Source organism: Sceloporus undulatus, chromosome 4 (assembly GCF_019175285.1).
Source record: "Sceloporus undulatus isolate JIND9_A2432 ecotype Alabama chromosome 4, SceUnd_v1.1, whole genome shotgun sequence".
Taxonomy (NCBI): Eukaryota; Metazoa; Chordata; class Lepidosauria; order Squamata; family Phrynosomatidae; genus Sceloporus; species Sceloporus undulatus.
In genome coordinates this window covers 234,974,794-234,993,829 of record NC_056525.1, presented here as the reverse complement: position 1 = coordinate 234,993,829, position 19,036 = coordinate 234,974,794, and the positions used below count along the sequence as shown (strand labels likewise).

The window sequence follows — 19,036 nt, the reverse complement described above, 5'->3', positions numbered from 1 at the left end:
CAGAATCACAGATGTTAAAAGTATTTACTTTCAAGTATTTAGTTTATTTTACTACCTCATGAACTCAGGTGGATTGGATCAGATTCAGGATTTGTTTTCTGAATGGGCTCCACTCACTGCAAGTGCATATCACATGTATGCAGAAAAGCCAAGCTTCAGTCCCTGGCAGTTCCAGTTAAAACAGGGGTGGGCAAAATGCATCCCACTGAATGTACAGGGGCATCACAATTCACTCTTTTTAGCAAGGCCTCCTGACCTGAATAACACTTTGAGAGCTAGAGCAGTTGCAATAGGAAGAAGTGGTTGAGGACCATGCTTCTAGCAGCATAAATGTGGGTCTAAACCACCAAATGCAAATTTATTTTGCTATTACGGAACTGATTTGAAATGTAAAATACTGTACATTAACTACACTTTCATTAAAACTTACTTCCTTCAATCCTACATTTTTCTTTTTCCATAAGCAAACAGCAGCAGGAATGGTTAACACTAATAGAAACCTAAACTTTATTACAGCTGTTAAGCTGGAAACTATACTTAAGACAGGATTTTTAAACAGAATGCTAACTCTTGTCCACTGATATAAGGAGTGCCTCCTTGAAAGATAGACTTATTTTAAAGATATCCTATAAACCATTTGTTTTAAGTTGATCAAAGTATGATAACCTTGTCACAACATACACATTATAATTTTATCATCAATTAAGGAGTGTTTTGTTCAACTCTTTAAAAAAATATGCGAAAACACTTTATTCCATGTACAATAATGTACATAAAGATTAAGGTGGTCACAAAAGAGACCAGCAGTAATTAGAGGTATATTTACAGTAGCACATCACAGTAAATTAACAACCCATTCACAGATTCAAAATTTTCAGATACTGTTCTTGTGCTTAGATATACACTGATGAAGTGAAGCTTTTATTCCACTGTTGAACTCCACCATTAACAAACACCCACAGTGTTCAGTACATGACATTTTAAACCAATGAAAGTCCTGTTCAATGGTCAGAGTGTTCAGATACTGTGACATCACACTGAGTTGTGCTCTCGGTTTCCTCCTCCTCTTCACTCTCTGTACTCTCATTATCTTCATTTAGTTCATCTCCAGCATTGGCTGCAGCTGCTTCATCTTGAACAGGATTTTCATTTGGTTCATTTTCATCAAGTGCAACAAAACCATTGTTATTTGAGATATTTGCATTCTCTTTATCCTCAATATAAACTTTTTGATGGCACATTGGACAAGTGTCTTGAATATAGAGCCATTTCCGAAGGCAAAGTGCATGGAAGTAATGATTACATGGAGTTATTCGAGCTGATGTAGTAAACTCATGATAGCAGATTGCACACACATCATCTATTTCATGTAATCGTTCTCCTTTGACTTCGGGAAGTGAGTTGATTTTCTTAACTGCTGTCCTGCGATTTATGAAAGTTTTCCAGCCATTCCTTGCTTGCAGATAGATATTGAAATAGGCATGTAGGCACATCATACAAGCCCGAATTTTGCTTCCTGTTTCAAACACCATGGTGTAAGCGCCATTTCCAAACATTATAACTCCAAATATAAACTCAATAATATTGCCCGTTGATCGAACATAGTAGACATAATCATCCAGCTTTTCCCATAGGACATTATAGTAGCCATCAATCATGAAAAGTATATAAACAGTGATAGAAACAATAACCTTTAGGCAGAGTTCTACGCAGAATGCTGTAACAGCAAACAGCCATGTATTTAATGCATAGTGGTTCCAGAGGATGTAACTGAGCAAAATTGGAAGAACAAAGAGGCAAGCTGAGACAAAGAGGACTGGGAAGTGTCTGCGAAATGAAGACACATGGGAGGCACTCAAAGACATTAGGACAGGGTCTGTCATCCCATGGATAAAATGGAGGACTGCAGTTAGCAAAAGGCACATGTTTCGACTTAAACGGACTAGTCTCTCTTCCGGCTTTAGTCCACTTAAACCAGTCTGCAGGGCTAAAATGAAAAAAAGAACTGGTGCCACAAAGCCAAGCCTCTTGTCATCTTCATCAGTAGATCCAATAAAGGCCAAAATACCAAGCCCCAGATAGTGAGCTACAGATGAAATTACAGCACTCATGCCTAATACAGTTAAAGTAGAATCACACCCACTGATAATAAGGCTGCAAAGTAATTCCCAAAAATTGTCCCAAGAAATGTGGAATTTTGTGCCTGGATCAGTTTCTGCCATCTTGACAACATAAGTTAGCACAACAGCTTGAATTGTAAGTCTCATTAGCCAAAAGACACGCAATACAGCTGGAAATCGAATCCTTTTCCATGTATCTTCCAGCAACAATTGTAATCCATAAATGCGATACATGTGCCTTATAAGAAGATAGACATACCTTGTAGAGTAGTAGAACCGTTTTATCTTGGAAGCTAAAATGACCAGGGTGTAGAAAGTCAAAATGAAGCCTGAGGTAAAGACTAAAGTCTGACTGATGTGTAAAGGGAATTCAATGACTAGGCCTATAACAGGAATCAGTAAATCCACAATGATTAGCTGGGAGGATATGGAGTCAATATTTAACAGTGCAACGTAGCCGATTCCAAAGGCAAGCTGAAGGATCACAAGGGTCATCCATAAAGAAGGTCCTTTATGAGGAAGGAGCTGAGCTCCAAAAGCTGTTGTGTAAGAGGCACTGTGGAAGTTTATGTGCAAAAAAGCATAATAGTTCACAAACACTGATGTTGCCGCTAGCAGAAAAGCAGAGCTGATCATATAAAACTTGAAAAGTGCTCTTTGGGACAGAACCAGAACAACAGTGGATACGAAGACACCTGTAAGATATAAAAGAAATAAGTAAGTTGCATATACTTTTTACAATTAGCAATTACTCAGTTGCTTAAACTAATATAATCAAATTTTACACAGTGAAGTTCTTTGCTGTATTTTTTTGAAGCTGTACTCTTTAAGCAATGCCAATAAAAACTAACTTCGCCATCTCAGAGAAAAAATCAACTTCTATGTATACAGTAGACACAAAATACTGGGCACAAGAGATTCCAGTGGTACTGACTAAGCACTTATTGGATGATGTCCTTCACACCCACAACTACAAATTCAAGTGTTTTGTATTATATATCTCACAAAGCAGATTTTAAGATTCCGTTATATAAACAGCAAGTAGGCTATTGGGACAATACATGTACAAATAGCAGAGTGAACCTGTGACAGCCTGTTATGAAATTATCTTCTATTGAAATTTATTTCTGTGAACATGGAGTAGTCTCAGACAAACATGAGAAGCACTTGTTCTTCCAACCTCATGGCTGTATGTTCTCACACTTATGCAATCATATCTATAACAGCAATCATATACAGTGCACCCTTGCCTTACGTGGGGATCTGTTCCGGACCCCACCACATAAGGCAAGTTCCGAGTGTGCTTGAGCCCCAATGAAACTAATGGGGCTCGTGCACCCGGTATGGCACACGCACCATTTTCTCTTTGTTGTGTGGCTGAAAGCAGCATATGACATGGGTGCACTGTACAGCAGACAATTTTTGTGGCATAATAATATAGAATCCAGAGGTATATCACTGATAGAATAGGCAATACAAAGACAATTAGGTGAAATCCCATTATTGTGAACTTCATCTTATCATCTGGTTACTATGGATTTAAGTAGTCCATAAACCAGAGGTGGGGTGCCTATTGGCCATGCTGACTGGAGATGATGGGAGCCAAAGTTCATCATCTGGAAAACCACAGATTCATTACTATTGTGATGAACTCAATGACCTTGGGCTTACAGTTCTCCACAGGACTTCTTATTGGGTTTTGTCAATAAAAAATTAAGCACATAGGCATCCACTGGATTTGTGTTATACTATACAGCTGGTTCTGAGGATATACAACAGGGCTGGGGAAGCTGTAACCTTCAGCATATAAATGAACTACCATCATACTGATAAAAATATATTTTGGATGGCAGTTGCCTGTCTAGTCCTGACTGGTTGAAATATATGTCCCCCAGAGCACCTGCATGTACAGGGCGGATTATATGGGAGGAGGCAATCCCATAAGTAATCTGGGCCCAATCAAAATGAAAGAAGAATCAACCTAAATTTAAGATCTTAGCCTACATGCCTTACAATAAGTATTTATGAAGTACACTGTTAATCAAGAAGGCACTATGGCGGAAGTAATGCACTAGAAAACAAAATTTTAAATTAATTTTCCCCCAGCTATATTTAGAGGAAAGGCAGTATAATGCATTCTATTATATATTAGTAGTGCCAGGGAAAGCATGGTATTTGGTACAAGAATTAAATCCTATACATCTTTATTTATTTAGTTCCACAATAGGATTCATATATTTAGAATGGAGAGAAGATTATTTTAGGGACATAAGATGGTCATAGAATCACAGAGTTGGAAGAGACCACAATGGACATCCAGTCCAACCCCCTGCCATGCAGGAGCTCACAATCAAAGCCCCCTCAACAGCTGGCCATCCAGCCTCTGTTTAAAAACCTCCAAAGAAGGAGACTACACCAGTCTCTGAGGGAGTGTGTTCCATCATAATGTTGAAGTGAAATCTCTTTTCCTGTAGTTTGCATCCATTATTCTATGCCCTATTCTCTGGAGCAGCAGAAAACAAACTTGTTCCATCTTCTGTATGGCAACCCTTCAGATACTCAAACATGGCTATAATATCACCTCTTAACCTTCTCTTCTCCAGGCTAAACATACCCAGTTCCCTAAGTCTCTCTCTCCTCATAGAACATGTTTTTCAGACCCTTCACCATTTGGTTGCCCTCCTCTGGACACACTAGCTTGGCAATATCCTTTCTGAATTGTGGTGCCCAGAAATGGCCATAATATTCCAGGTGAGGCCTGACCAAAGCACTATTACTTCCACTGACCTAGACTTTAGACTTCTATTGATGCAGCAGCCTAGAATTACATTGACCTTTCTAGCTGCCACATCACACTGTTGATATGACTCCTAAATCCCTTTCACATGTAGTGTTGTTAAGCCAAGTGTCCCCCACCCTATATATGCATTTCATTTTTTTCTGCCTAAGTGCAATATCTTACATTTCTCCCTGTTGCAATTCATTTTTTTATTTTTTGCCCACCTTTCTGATCTATTAAGGTCATTTTGAAATTTGAAATCTCCTCTGGGGTATTAGCTACTCCTCGTAATTTGGTGTCATATGCAAATTTGATGAGCATGCCCTCCATTCTTTTGTTCAAGTTGTTGATAAAGATGTTGAATAGCACTGGGCCCAAGAGAGAACCCTGTGGCACCCCACTGGTCACTTTTCTCCAGGATGAGAATATCATGATATTGCATGAATATCATGGGGGGGGTCCTTGTCAAAGGCCTTACCGAAATCAAGATATGCAATTCCCTTCATCTACCAAACTGGTAATTTTATCAAAACAAACAAACAAAAAAAGAGATCAGATTAGTCTGGCATGACTTCTTTCTCTGAAACCCATGTTGACTTTTTGTGATTATGACACTCTATTCTAAATGTTTACAGCCTCTCTGTTTAATGAGCTGCTCTAGAATCTTTCCTGGTATTGATGTCAGAGTCAGACTAACTGGGCAGTAATTGTTGGGATCTTCTCCCCCCCCCCTCCGCTTTTGAAGATGGGGACGTTTGCCCTCTTCTAGTTTGCTGGGACTTCTCGTGTTCTCCATGAGTTCTCAAAGATTATTTCCAGTGGCTCTAAGTTTACCTCTGCCAGTTCTTTTAATACCCTGGCCCTGGAGACTTACATTCATTTAGATCATGACACAAGTCATCTGGGTTCAACACAAATGGGTGTGTTTAGAATATTTACTGGGTTCCCAATATTGAAAATTGGCCCTGCCATCTGCCTTGGGAGAAGAAATGGACTTTAAAACCCACTGGTTCATTCAAGGCTATGGGCTCAGGTTGAGCAGAAGATCGCACCTCCTCTTTCAGCTTAAAATAACTTGTTTATAACACTGACCTTTCACTTACACTAGTTACTGGAAACAGAGACAAACTTACACTCTCTTGGGGATAAAGACAGTGAGAAGTCACTGCAACAACTTTTTTGAAATATGAATCAAAAGAAGGGATGTACCTGGGAAGAATCATGATCAGCCTTCCTATAATGCCTTGACGAGAATAAAATTTACAAAGAATAAGGATTTAGATCGGAATCATGTTCTTTGGATACAATGAAAGGATTAGGTAAACCACATTTGTCCTGAAACTGCCATATCAGTAAATGTGAAACCAGAATATTGTCATGAGCTTCAAGTCATAATATCCGATATATACTGGGTTGGATTCATATTGTCATGCTTAAAGCAGATCCACTGAAAATCAGTGGGTGCACTCCAAGCAAAACTATGTCTAAATCAGAGATTTTAAAGAGAAAAAAGTTAGCACATCTGTTGTTAACTCTTGGAAATATCTGTGAAGTACCATACATCTCAGGTATTGCCTTTTCTAATAAGAGTTTAATTATACTAGCTGACATAGTCAATGTAGTAAAAAATGAACTCCTTACCCATAGCCACATACTTGGATAAGGGAGGTCATCAGTGTATATGTCAATCAATGTTATAGTTGAGAAAAGGTATGGAAAGGCATGGGATATCATCACACTATACTCTTAAGGCGTTGCTATTCTATTTTAACTGCTCTGGCTGCTTCCTGTTGCATTCTGGGATTTGCAGTTTAGGAAGGGGCATTTAGAATAGTCAGCCAGAGAGCTCATAAGCCTCACTGAACTGCAAACCCCAGAATGCAACAGTAGACATTCAGCAATTAAAGTGGAATAGCAATGCTTTAAAAGTGTAGTGTGATCATTTTCTTACAGAACTGGATATGGGTATATCTTAAAGGCACAAGCTCCTGCTTGATCTTGGAAGCTAAGCTGGGTCAACCCTGATTAGTACTTGGATGGCAGACCATCAGCAAATACCAGGTGCTGTAGGCTATATTTCAGAGGAATGAACTAGGAAAACCACCTCTGAGTATTCCGTGCCTAAAAAAAACCCTACAAAATTCATGGGGTTGCCGCAAGTCGAAAGGTAACTTGAAGGCGCGCATGCACCTAATTGTTATACTGTAATTTGTAAGATTTTCATAATCACACATGCACACATGTGCGCACACAAATGCGTATAAAAGACATTATGATTTGTATTTCTAATATTTGTTTTCAAAAATTGCAAAAATTATTCAACATAAGCTCACCACTTAAAAAAAGAAAAATGTAACACCTAAATCCAATTGCCAGTCCTGACTAGACTAGAACTGGAACTGACGTAAATGCACAGTCACCAAATTCCCATTGATTTAATGGGTGCACTGTAGTTGGGACAAATAATTGGATTTAGCCCAAGGAAAGCCAACCTATGACCCTCCACTGGCTGGTTTTGGTCTGCCCCTCTACTGTCCCTCATCAGTGGCTTTCTTGGCTAGGACTATGGAAGCACCCTCTGATTCAAGTCTAAAATTACAACAGCATTCTGAAAACAAAACTATCATACTCTCCCTGAAAGCGTACAGACTAACACAGTTTTTAGAAACCTTTACAGATCTAGAGCTCCTTATAATTTAACACTATAATTTTTACAATTACAATAGCCCACATATTACGTAGCCAGGTCCTGAGATTTCATAACATTTCAAAATCTCATCAAACATAGTTGATTAGGATTTGAGGCTAAATAAAATCTTTTCTTCTTTGTTGTTACCCTAAACCTGTCCTAGAAATAGACCACTGATAGCATAATAACTTTGTCCTTTAAAAATCTCTGTCCCACAATTTCTAACTCACATACTGTCATTTGATTAGGGTTACATTACATATTAACAGAACATTTCTGGGCATCAGGCAACCTTATCCAGACTTAACTCATGAGTCACAGTTACAAAACATCCTATTTGTTCTTAGAAGAAATAGTGCATCCCAATGTCCCAGTTTAGCTCAACAGCACCCTTACAACTCATTGCAACAGCTGAGCCAGATACAGCTTGCTCTCACAACCAAAGCCAACAAAGTGTCAAGAAGTCTGGCTATCCGTAGTACAATCTAACTGGGCTCTAGTTCTTACCAAAAAAAAATTAGTAGTACAGTAAATCCTTCTATAATTAGCTTATTAGTCATGGTCCCAATCCAGGAAAAAGGCGTGCCTAACTTTCCATATGGAACAACAGCCACAGCTAATTTAAATACCACAGATTTCAATGGAATTTAAGCACTATTAACACCACCTGGATTGAGGTCAGAAAAAAGCACAGGTCAGATACAAAGAAAGCACCCCTACTAGTCATTCAGGCTGCAATCCTGTACATCAGAGTGGGTAAAGTGTGCCCCTCCAGATGTTGGATAGCAATTCCTAGCATTCTTCACCACTAGCTCTGATGTCAGAATACAAGTCCAACAGCATCTAGGGAGTTGCACTTTACCCATTCTTATTATACATCTTGTTATGTGCTTTCAAGTCGTTTCTTACAGCAACCCTAAGGCAACCCTAAAACAGGGGTTTTCTATGCATGATATTTTTTGGGGGGAGGGGGGCTTTGCCTTGTCCTGAGCGTGTGTGGCTTGGTCAAGCTCACCCAGTGGATTCCTATGGCTGAGCAGGGATTTGAACCCTGGTCTCCTGAGTTGTAGTGCAATGCTCAAACCACTACACCCGGCTGAGGGCCTATTTACACATCTTAGGCCTTACTTCCAAGAGGTGTAAAAAGGGTCCAGACTGAAATGTTTAAGAGAAAAATCAAGCTGTTTTGAGTCACTTTAATTTTTAAATAATACTTATCAAGTAACAAAATTAGACAAGCTTTCTAACATAAAAAGCTCCGCTGCAAAGACATTTTAAGGAATAATTTGTTATTCCTTTTGATTGCCATTACACTCTGTATTTCCCTCTATAGTTAATGGCAGAGCCATCAACAGAACTAGATGTCAGGTAACATTTTAAAGCTCCAAAAGGATTTAAGACTTCTGTGATTTAGTTACTCGGTGTGAGCAACTTTAAAATTGAAGGGGAGGAAAACAGATATGGTACGAACTAACATAAACCATATCCATTTTCTATACTGCTCTGACCCGTACAAATGTCAGCCTAAAGATGATTCACATAAGAGATAAGAACAGTCTCAAATAAAAGGGCTTCTCTTTCAAACCCTTAATCCTTTCAAGAAAGCAACCATTTAAACATAGTTCTCATGTTATCCTAATCATTTAATCTCATCATTGTACTCTAGCAGAGATTATCCAGTGACAGACCTGCCAAATCTCTTTACACAGATCGGTTGCAAGGTATGCAATCTCATGCATCTTCAGACAGGATGGAGGAGACATGGTCCTGATGAAGTTTACAATCCAACCACCTCAATCACAAGGAACTAACGTAAAATAAAACACCCTGATAATAATCCCATCTCTCTTTTTGAGATTTTTTTTCCTAGTTCAATTGAGATTTATATATGCTTGGAATTTGTTGTTTTGTGCCTCCAAGTCATTTCTGACTTCTGGCAACCCTAAAGTGACTCTATCACAGGGTTTTCTTGGCAAGTTTGGTTCAGAGGAGCTTTGCCATTGCCTTCCTGAGGCTGACTTGCTCAAGGTCACCCAACGGGTTTCATAGCTGAGCTGGGAATCGAATCCTGGTCTCCAGAGTCATAATTTGACACTCAACCATTATTAATTTATCCCACTGATTTCACTGGATTAATTCTAAGAACAACTAACTCTGGATTCAATCCCAAGAAAATAAGACAGGTATCTAGGATCAGATCAAAGCTCTTACCTAGGGCCTATTCACACTACAGTGGTACCTCGGGATACGAAATACCCAGGTTACGAAATTTTCGGGATACGAAAAAATCCCATAGGAAAACATTGTTCCGGGTTACGAATGTTTTTTCGGGTTACGAAAAAACTTTTGGTGCTTTTTTCGGCTTTTTCGCACGGAATCGCGGCTTTTCCCCATTAGCGCCTATGGCAATTCGGCTTACGAAGGCTTTTCGGGTTACGAACGGTGCCGCGGAACGAATTAATTTCGTAACCCGAGGCACCACTGTATGCAGTTATAGCACTATCATTCTACTTTCACTTTCATGGTTCACTCCTATGGCATCCTGAAAGTTTAAGGAAGGGTATTTAGAAATCTCAAGGAAGATGTAGTGTCTCACCAAACTACAAATCACTAGATGTGATAGGATGTTGCCATAAAGTGGAATAGTACACTATAATTGTGCCGTCTGAATGCCATCCCTCTGATTCAGCATCACAAAATGGCCAGTCAGTTGTGTATGAGAAGCATGTCAGCCGGGCATATGTGCAACAGAACCCTCCATCTTACACTCCACAACAAGTGAAATACTTTCTTACCGGAGATATGAAACAGTGTGCACACAACCATGACTTGTAGTTACCAATGGTTCCATCATCCATAAACTTATCCAACCCCTTTTAAAATCACCCAAGTTGGCAGTAATCTTTACACTGGGGCAACACCTCATTATTTTGAATGATAAAAAACATTCTCCCAGAGCATTATTGCTCAAAAATACTGGTAATCATTTCATCAGTTATCTTTCTGCAACCGATCTATTTCCCAACAACCTGCTACACAGCAAGCTATCAGTAAAGATGTATTTTTTTACCAGTAACTATTACTCCGAATGTTCTTGGGACATGAGGAACAGTCAAAAGGAGTTCATAAATAAAGTCATACCCAGAATCTACAGTATGGTATAAGTGTCCTCTAGGGCTGAGCAGCTGGCTTGTCAGGCTAATAAAGCTGTATGTAAACTCAACACAGAGACAAAGCTTTGAGGGCTTCTCTACTAAATTTAAGCAGAGCTGACAGGTAAATGCAGCCAGATTCATATAGGGAGGGGACATTCAGAAGACAGCTAGCATGGTGTAGTTGTTTGGGCACTATGATTCTGGAGACCAAGGTTCAAATCCTTGCTTAACCGTGGAAAAACAAACTGGGTGACCTTGGGCAAGTCACACTCTCTCAGCCTCGGAGGAAGGTAAAGGCAAACCCTTCTGAACAAATCTGAACATGCTGTTAGTCATTTCTGACAAAAAAGAAAGTGCATTTTAAAAGAAAAAAAGGGAATCAAGTGGTGCTCTGTTTATTAAAGCTTCTTGTCACTAGGAGAACACTCTTACTGCAGGCAAACAGGTGAGAGGTACTTTCAAACCTAATTTACAGGTCATTTGAAGGATGATTCCATTGTCACAGGTGAGTCACACATTTCTGCTGAGCTGCCTAGCTTTCCAGGAAATGAACACACAAAAGAAGATATACCTATCCAACTGATTACCGATGTGTGGTTTCAACAACAGTAGCTACATACCTGTACACAACTGCTATTTTTAAAGGAAGCTAATTATGTCTGGAGAGCCAGAGTAGTGTGGTGGTTTGAGCGTTGGACTATGACTCTGGAGACCAGGGCTCAAACCCCTGCTCAGCTATGGAAACCCACTTGGTGACCTTGGGCAAGTCCCTATCTCAGCCTCAGAGGAAGGCAAAACCAACCCCTTTCTGAAGAAATCTTATCATGAAACCTCTGTGATAGGTTTGCTTTAGGGTTGCCTAAGTTGGAAACAATCTGAAGGGACACAACAACAAACTATATCTGAAACCAGTTCTACAATTATCTAATGTGCAGCAGACTCATACTGGTTATACCAAAAAGACACAAACCCCCAAGGTTACAGATAAGAGGTTGCCTTCCCCAAAAGCAAGGCCATAAAAGATCAACCAAATAATCCTAACCAAATAATCTTGCTAAACTATGCCCAGGAAATGTTTCACTAATCACTAACTTGAAATACTGCTAGGCTGCTACCACTCTCAGTTTTAAAGCCTGATTTTAGCCGTCACAAAGAAGCCTTTTTAAAGCAACAGTTTATGGTAGGGCAATACAGCTCATAATCTCAGGACAAGAGATGCAGACTTCAGCATTAAATAAATGGCTTTGGGTTTCAGCAAAACAGATGAATGAAGGGAATCAAAAGTTTTGTCTCACAGTCCCAGAAAGGAAGACAAGAGAGATGGAAACAGGTGTTATATAAGAACTATAGAAAACAACCTAGTCAAGGGCAACAGATGTTATCCTTCAACATCCTTTATGTGCCCTACTCACTGAATTGTGACACAAATGTAGATGTTTCAGAATCACTGAGTTGGAAGAGGACACAAGGGCCACGCAGTCCAATCCCCTGCCATGCACAAAGACACAATCTTCCCTCTTGCCATTTCAATGCAGATTTATGGGATAACTGGGGACTGGAAATAACCTGCTTCTGGAAAAATAACAACTGGCAGCAAAAGATAGTGTCATTTCAGCCTATGTCAAGTAAGATTTTAGTTGAACTTCATTTTTAAATGCCACTTTAGAGTCCCTTGTCGGGAGAAAGGCAGGGTATAAATTGTGTATATGTATCAAGGCATAATTTCCAAAGGAGACAGGCAGATGATGGGATTTTACTCTTACTTTAAAAAAGGAACCAGGTGAAAGGCAAGGGTATCATCTGTCCTGGAAGCACAGCATCCCCCTTGAGAGGAGTGTTTGTTGTTTGCCTTCCAGTCGTTTCAGAATTATGGCCCTGACAACTCTGTCACAGGGTTCTCTTCAGAGGAGGCTTGCTATGGCCATCCTGAGGCTGAGAGTGTGTCTTGCCCAAGGGCTCCCAGTGGGTTGCATGGCCAAGAGGCAATTTGCATCCTGGTCTCCTAAACCAGTGAGCCAGTGTGCTGCAGTGGTTTGAGGGCTGGACAGTGACTCTGGAATCCAGGGTTCAAATCCCAGCTCAAGCCCACTAGGTGACCCTGGACAAGTCACACTCTCTCAGCCTCAGAGGGAGGCAATGGACAACCCCTCTGTAGAAACACGCCAAGAAAACCCAGTGGTAGGTTTGCCTTAGGGTTGCCATAAGTCAGCACACGGCAGTTAAAGCAGTGTCAAACTGGATTACCTCTGTAGTGCGGATGCAGCCTGAAAGTCATCAATAGGGGTGTCTTTGTGAAGATATGTGAATAGGAAGTGAAGGTGCAAGGAGGAGGTGAGGGATGCGAGGAAGAATTGAGGAGAATTAGGAAACTATGAGGAGGGGAAAAGAAATGGAAGACATGGAAAGGAAAATTAGGTAGGAAAGATGGATGAAGAAAGTAGAGCAGAAGGTGAAAGAAGAAAGAGGTATATAGGGTGAAGGGAAAGAATGGGAAGATAATGTAACTGAGAGGATAAAGTGGTTAAAGAGGAAACAATGAACACATGTCAGAATCACTGTATATACTTGACTATAGGTTGACTTCTTGTATGGGATGAGGCAGGTTTTGGGGCCAAAATTAATGGATTTTGATTTGACCTGTGGCTAAATTGAGGGCAAAACTTAGGGGCATGTAATAGAGGATCTAAAGAATGAAGCAAAGGTAAATAATGCCAAAAAACTTACTAAATCCCAGCAGGCATAACAACTGTTTGTGCTCACAATAAAGGCTGGAAGAGGGGGAAATGGGGTCAAGGCTTCCAGGAGAGATGCACTCTTGCCTTTCGCCAGCGGATGGTTGCTGCTTTTTAACTATCAGTTTAGTAAAGCATTAACAATATACCAGACATCATCTAACGTCATACAAAACACACAGTAGATATTTTCATACACTAAGTCTACAAATTTTACTCAAAAACCTATAATATAGCATAGACCATGTAACATAACACCAACCGGTTGTTACAGAAAATACATACTGTATTTACTCCTGTGTAAGTCTAGAAATGTTAGTTGAATGTATTTTGGGGGGCAGTCAAAATAATTAATACAACTAAGTTAAAAAGACGTTGTGCAGAACAATATAGAAAGAGAAGAGAGAGATTGATTTTTCCCAATTGGAAGGTTAATAATGCCAACAAACGCTCAGTATATTTATCTGGAATAGTCGACTTATACAAAACGAACATATAGCTGTAATAGAGAAAGATGCATATATGTCAATTAATAAACCGTGTTTTTCTTTTTAAACTAATACAATTTAATTACATATATATATATATATATATATATATGTACTGTATTTACTCATGCATAAGTCCAGAAATTTTAATCATATATATATATATATATATACACACACATACTGCATTTACTCCTGTTTAAGTGCAATATGTCCTCTCTCTATATATCCATATATACACAGTGTATGCATATGTATGTATGTATGTGTGTGTGTGTGTGTGGGGGTTCTCTCTCACCCAGGAGCCGGAGGACCCCCGCGAGGAGGGTGGCTCCGAGGGCCTCTCCGCCGGAGAAGACCGGGGCCGAGTTGAAGATGGCGTCGATGAGGAAGAGGCTGGGCACCCGCAGGGCCACTTCGGCGCCCGCCCGGAGCCTCGGCGCCAGACGCTGAGGGAGAGGAAGAGGAGGAGGAGGAGGAGGAGGGGGCGGCGGATGGAGGGGGCCCGGGGCCGCCATCCCCGAGACCCCGCCGCCGCCGCTGCCTCCTCTCCGTCTCCGGACACGCGACGGACAGCGACGGAGGCGACTACCGCCCGCCTCGGGCTTTCGCTGCTTCCAGGAGAGGCGCTCTGGGTGACGCTCGAAGGGTCCACGGCGACGAAGACGCCATCGCTGCCGTTGCTGCTTCCTTCTCCGGCGCCCGCGAGGCGAAAGCGCCGGCCGCGCATGCGCGCCGCTACTGCTGTTTCCGCCTCTCCTTCTTCCCTTATCCAGCCACTGCTGCTGCCTGCGACGGCGTCGCCCCCTCCTCTGCGACGTCAGGGGGCGGGGCAACGACGTCTTGCGTCACAATGCGAAGCCCCGCCTCTGAGGGCGTGGAGAGAGGATTGGGAGGATGTGAGTGAAAAGAGAAGGTCACGCATTTTTTCCTCAGAGCGCCCGTGAAAGGGGCAGTGCGCATGCGCGCGAGCTTCTCTCCCCGCCCCTCTCCAGAATGGCCGTCCTCCTGGGGAGAGGGCGGGGGGCGGGGGAGAGAAGCTCGCGCGCATGCGCATTGCCCCTTTGGCAGGCGCTCTGAGGAAAAAATGAGGGACTCCATTTCTCTTCATTGTTGTATCCTCCCAACACTGTACGAATAATACAGTTTGCACACCATTTTGAACAGCCCTGGCTCCATCCCAAACAACGCAGGGAATGTGTAGTTTTGCGAGCTCTGACAAACTAGGGCAAAACCATATACAGTAGGTACCAAGTATATGCGTGTATTTTGTGCTACTTTAGGCTAAGCATATACAGTATCCTACTTTATAGACAGTAGGCGTCTGATCCAAGTTCAGTTTAAAAGTAAAGATCCATAAGAAAGCAAAGTATGGAGTTTATCACACATGAGGAATTTCTCTTAATTTCAAATGAAAAGAAAGAGGGCCAGAACCTATTCATGGGAATTCGCTAGTTCAGTGAATTTACATGGATGCGCATTGCGATCGAACTGGCTTCCCATTGCCCGAAAATAGCATGCCATTGCCCGAAATTGCATGTGGCAGTCTATCACACAATAACATGAAACCCCATGATTGCACCCAGACTGACTTCCCGTTGCCCGAAATTGCATGTGGCAGTCTATCACACAATAACATGAAACCCCATGATTGCGCCCAGACTGACTTCCCGTTGCCCGAAATTGCATGTGGCAGTCTATCACGCAATGATGTTAAACCCCATGATTGCAATCGGATTGCCATTGGATTATTCTTCCAATTTCCCTCGTCTGATAAACTCCTATGTGCCTTGAAATTGCCCATTAACACACTTAGTATAGTGGAAGATTTTCTGGGAGAAAGTCTACATTATCTCATTACTGTTTTTTTATTGTTTGTTTGCTCTAAAATAGATCCAAATGCATGTCACCTCTTAATGGTCTCTTCTCCAGGCTGAGCTCTCCCCAGCTCCCTCAGTTCTTCCTCATAAGGCATGGTTTCCAGACTCTTCACCATTTTGGTGGCCCTCCTCTGGACACGCTCTAGCTTAACATCCTTTTTGAACTGTGGTGCCCAGAACTGGACACAATATTCTAGCTGAGGCCTAACCAAAGCAGAATAGAACAGCACCTTTACTTCCCTTGATCGAGACACTATACTTCTATTGATGCAGCCTAGAATTGCATTGACTTTTTTAGCTGCTGCATCACACTGCTGACCCATTTTCAACTCTAAAGATCCTGTACAGACAGTCCAAAATAAAGCTGCTTCGAGTCACTTTTGAGGTATGCTGTTTAAATGATGCGTGCATCCTAAGAGTCCAGACACTGCACCAAAGCCACAATCCATTCCTAAGGACTGGAGCACAGCTTCCATACTCTTAGGACACATGCATCATTTAAACAGCATACTGTACTTCCAAAGTGACCCAAAGCAGCTTTATTTTGACAGTCTCTATGGGGCCCTAGATTCCTTTCACATATACTGTTATCAAGCCAGGTGTCCACAATCCTATATCTGTGCATTTCATTTTTTCACCCTAAGTGGAGTATATATAATGGCATCTGAAGGGTGTCCTGAGATATTTTTTTGGGGGGGAAATATGCACCAAAATGTAACACTAAGACTTAAAAAAATCTACTAAAATGGTGACCAAAGCTTTTTAACTTGATCAGAACCAGTGGGGTGATGGTGGTGTCTGGGCTTTTCAAGCAGCAAAATCTCAAGCCAACTGTCAGTATGATATACATGTCACCTCTAATTTTGTAAAGCGATAATAGATTTAATTACAATGTAATTTGTAAGAAAAGGCATGCCTCATTGGTTCCTGGCTGGTGACAATATAATTGTCCCATAAATAGGTAGGTCATGCTGAAAAACAATTATTTACAATTGGATTGCTGTGTATATACACATAAAACCATGCAATCCCCATGCCAGGCTCTCTAATGTCATCTCCTACTGAAAACAGGACTGTGAACAGCTGTGTATGATCTTATGTAATATACATAATTATGTAACTTACTAGCAAGTGAATGAAATGGCCAAAGACATGTTGCTGCCTAAGGCAAAAATAAGATTTCTCCCCTGCCTATTCCAAACGCAGAAATCAATCAGACTGAGAGTTTAAACGTATGCCACACTGTCAATATGGTTCAGCATCTTGCACCATACCTGAAGGCAGTGTTCAACTGAAGACCCACGCAACTTGTTACCACTCTCTGTGTGTTTGTTGGGGCAACCATTTCATGCTGCCTTAAATGGCAGGGATGGTCTTGTAAATCAAATTTAGGTATATATTCCTGATAGCTTTTAGAAGCATACACTGCCGCAGATCAAAGCTATTAGGAGCAACAAAACTCCTGTCATACTTCTCTTCTATATGTAGTTTTGGCTCATGCTGAAATATTAGCCAATAATGGGAGAAAAAAATTGTTGTGTCTTTTTCCTGTTGGAGATAAAATGTTAAATGGTTCTGATTTATCTGATAATCAGTGTGCCACAGACTGTGTGCCACAGACTATGTGCCTACCAAATTCCAGTTTCCTGTGTGACCTTAATTCAGCTTCTCCGTACTTGGTGCCCTTTCAGTGGTTTGGATGTCAACTCCTAACAGTCTCTGCCACCATCACCAAATGCTAGGAATTGTAGACTATTTGAGGTTCTCAAGACTGGGGAAAGCTATCTTAACTTCAGGAATTACATCAAGGGTATAACTACACGAGAAGAGATGAAGGCATCACTCACCTAACTAGACAGGAACTACCTGCCAGAAGATATTTGGCAGTTGAATAGGTTGTCTGAATTTAAAACAGCATTAAAGACCAGTCTCTTCCAGCAGGCTTATCCTGATGATTTTTAAATTGTGAATTTTAAATGTTGAATTTTAGATGTGGATTGTTTTAATATGTGTACATTTTATTTGTCCTTTTAACCTGATGTGTGTTTTAACTTAAGTGTTTTAACTGATGTTGTTTGTTAACTGTTGTTGTTTCCAACCTCAGTCCATGCAGAGAGGTGAGTAAGAAATACTACTACTACTACTACTACTACTAATTATACCATGTAATTTGAAAGGCAAAGCTTGTCTATTATTATTATTATTATTATTATTATTATTATTATTATTATTTAAGAATTCTGCCCCCCCCCCTTAGTTTTTCCTCCAGTCTGCAAATTTCTACCATTGCAGAGAGTGACACACTGATAATCGTAAATATCTAGAAATTTTACACTTGCTATGTTTTGCATTTCCCTAGTAACTTCGCCTGGCCCTCTCCTTTGGCAGACTGAACTGTATTTCTAAATGCACAATGGAAGCTCTAAGTTGCTGCAGTGCTAGAAATTCGGGAACAAAAAGAAAATTTAATGTGTGGAGGGAAATTCTAATTCGGGTAATGTCCTCATTCCCTCCTCTCCCCCAGCTATAGCCCGGTTATACGCTATTCATTTGCAATGGAGAATAGCAAACCTATAGAACAGGGTAGGGAAGATGTCAGAAAGAGAGAGGAACATTATTTATTTATAAAAGACTGCAAAGTACAGGGCTCCCTCAGTCATATCTTTCTTAGTTAAGAAAGGTACTACCAAGGAAAACCCAAAAGAGAAAAAAAAATCCTTTTAACTGTGCTCCTTTCCGATTGGTTATGTTACCTTAAACCACTAGCATAGTGGTGGAGAAATTAGGAGGGAAAGGAGGCTGCAGCGTGATAGATGAATAGACAAAAGTGCCACAAAGCGCCAGACTGAAGGAAGGAAAGAGAGTAACAAATCTAGATAAATCAAGAATTAGGATAATGGTGGGGGAGTACAAAGAAGTGTAGGGCTGAAACTGTTTTTACAGCAGCTTCAGCGAGTGTATGAGGTGATAACTAGAGGACCTAGGATACTGTGGACAGCCAAGAAGACAAACAAGAAGGGTCCTTGAACAGATCAGACCAGACCTCTCCTTGGAAGCAAATATGATCAAGTTGAGACTATTGTAGTTTGGCCACATAATGAGAAGGCATGGATCACTAGAAAAAACAATAATGCTAGGAAAGGTAGAGGGGAGAGGAAAGAGAGGAAGACCACAGACAAGATGGATAGACTGA

At 40.9% G+C, this 19,036-nt stretch overlaps 1 protein-coding gene across 1 annotated transcript; it reads right to left on the bottom strand.

The window, feature by feature from the left end:
• Positions 1–725: 725 nt before the first annotated feature.
• On the bottom strand, positions 726–14,668 carry RNF139 (ring finger protein 139). Its single transcript, XM_042465799.1, has 2 exons — positions 14,262–14,668; positions 726–2,815 (listed from the first exon to the last, which is right to left on the bottom strand). The coding sequence occupies exons 1-2, from the start codon at positions 14,479–14,481 to the stop codon at positions 1,002–1,004; spliced, it is 2,034 nt and encodes a 677-aa protein (XP_042321733.1). The 5' UTR covers positions 14,482–14,668; the 3' UTR covers positions 726–1,001.
• Between the last annotated feature and the right edge of the window lie 4,368 nt (positions 14,669–19,036).

What these genes read in the sequence shown, in the direction of transcription:
- RNF139 (XM_042465799.1), bottom strand. Translation starts at nt 14,481, where the DNA reads ATGGCGGCCCCGGGCCCCCTCCATCCGCCGCCCCCTCCTCCTCCTCCT. An exon ending in GGGGGTCCTCCGGCTCCTGG is followed by an intron (nt 2,816 to 14,261) that starts GTGAGAGAGAAC and finishes TATATCTTACAG; the next exon opens with GTGTCTTCGTATCCACTGTT.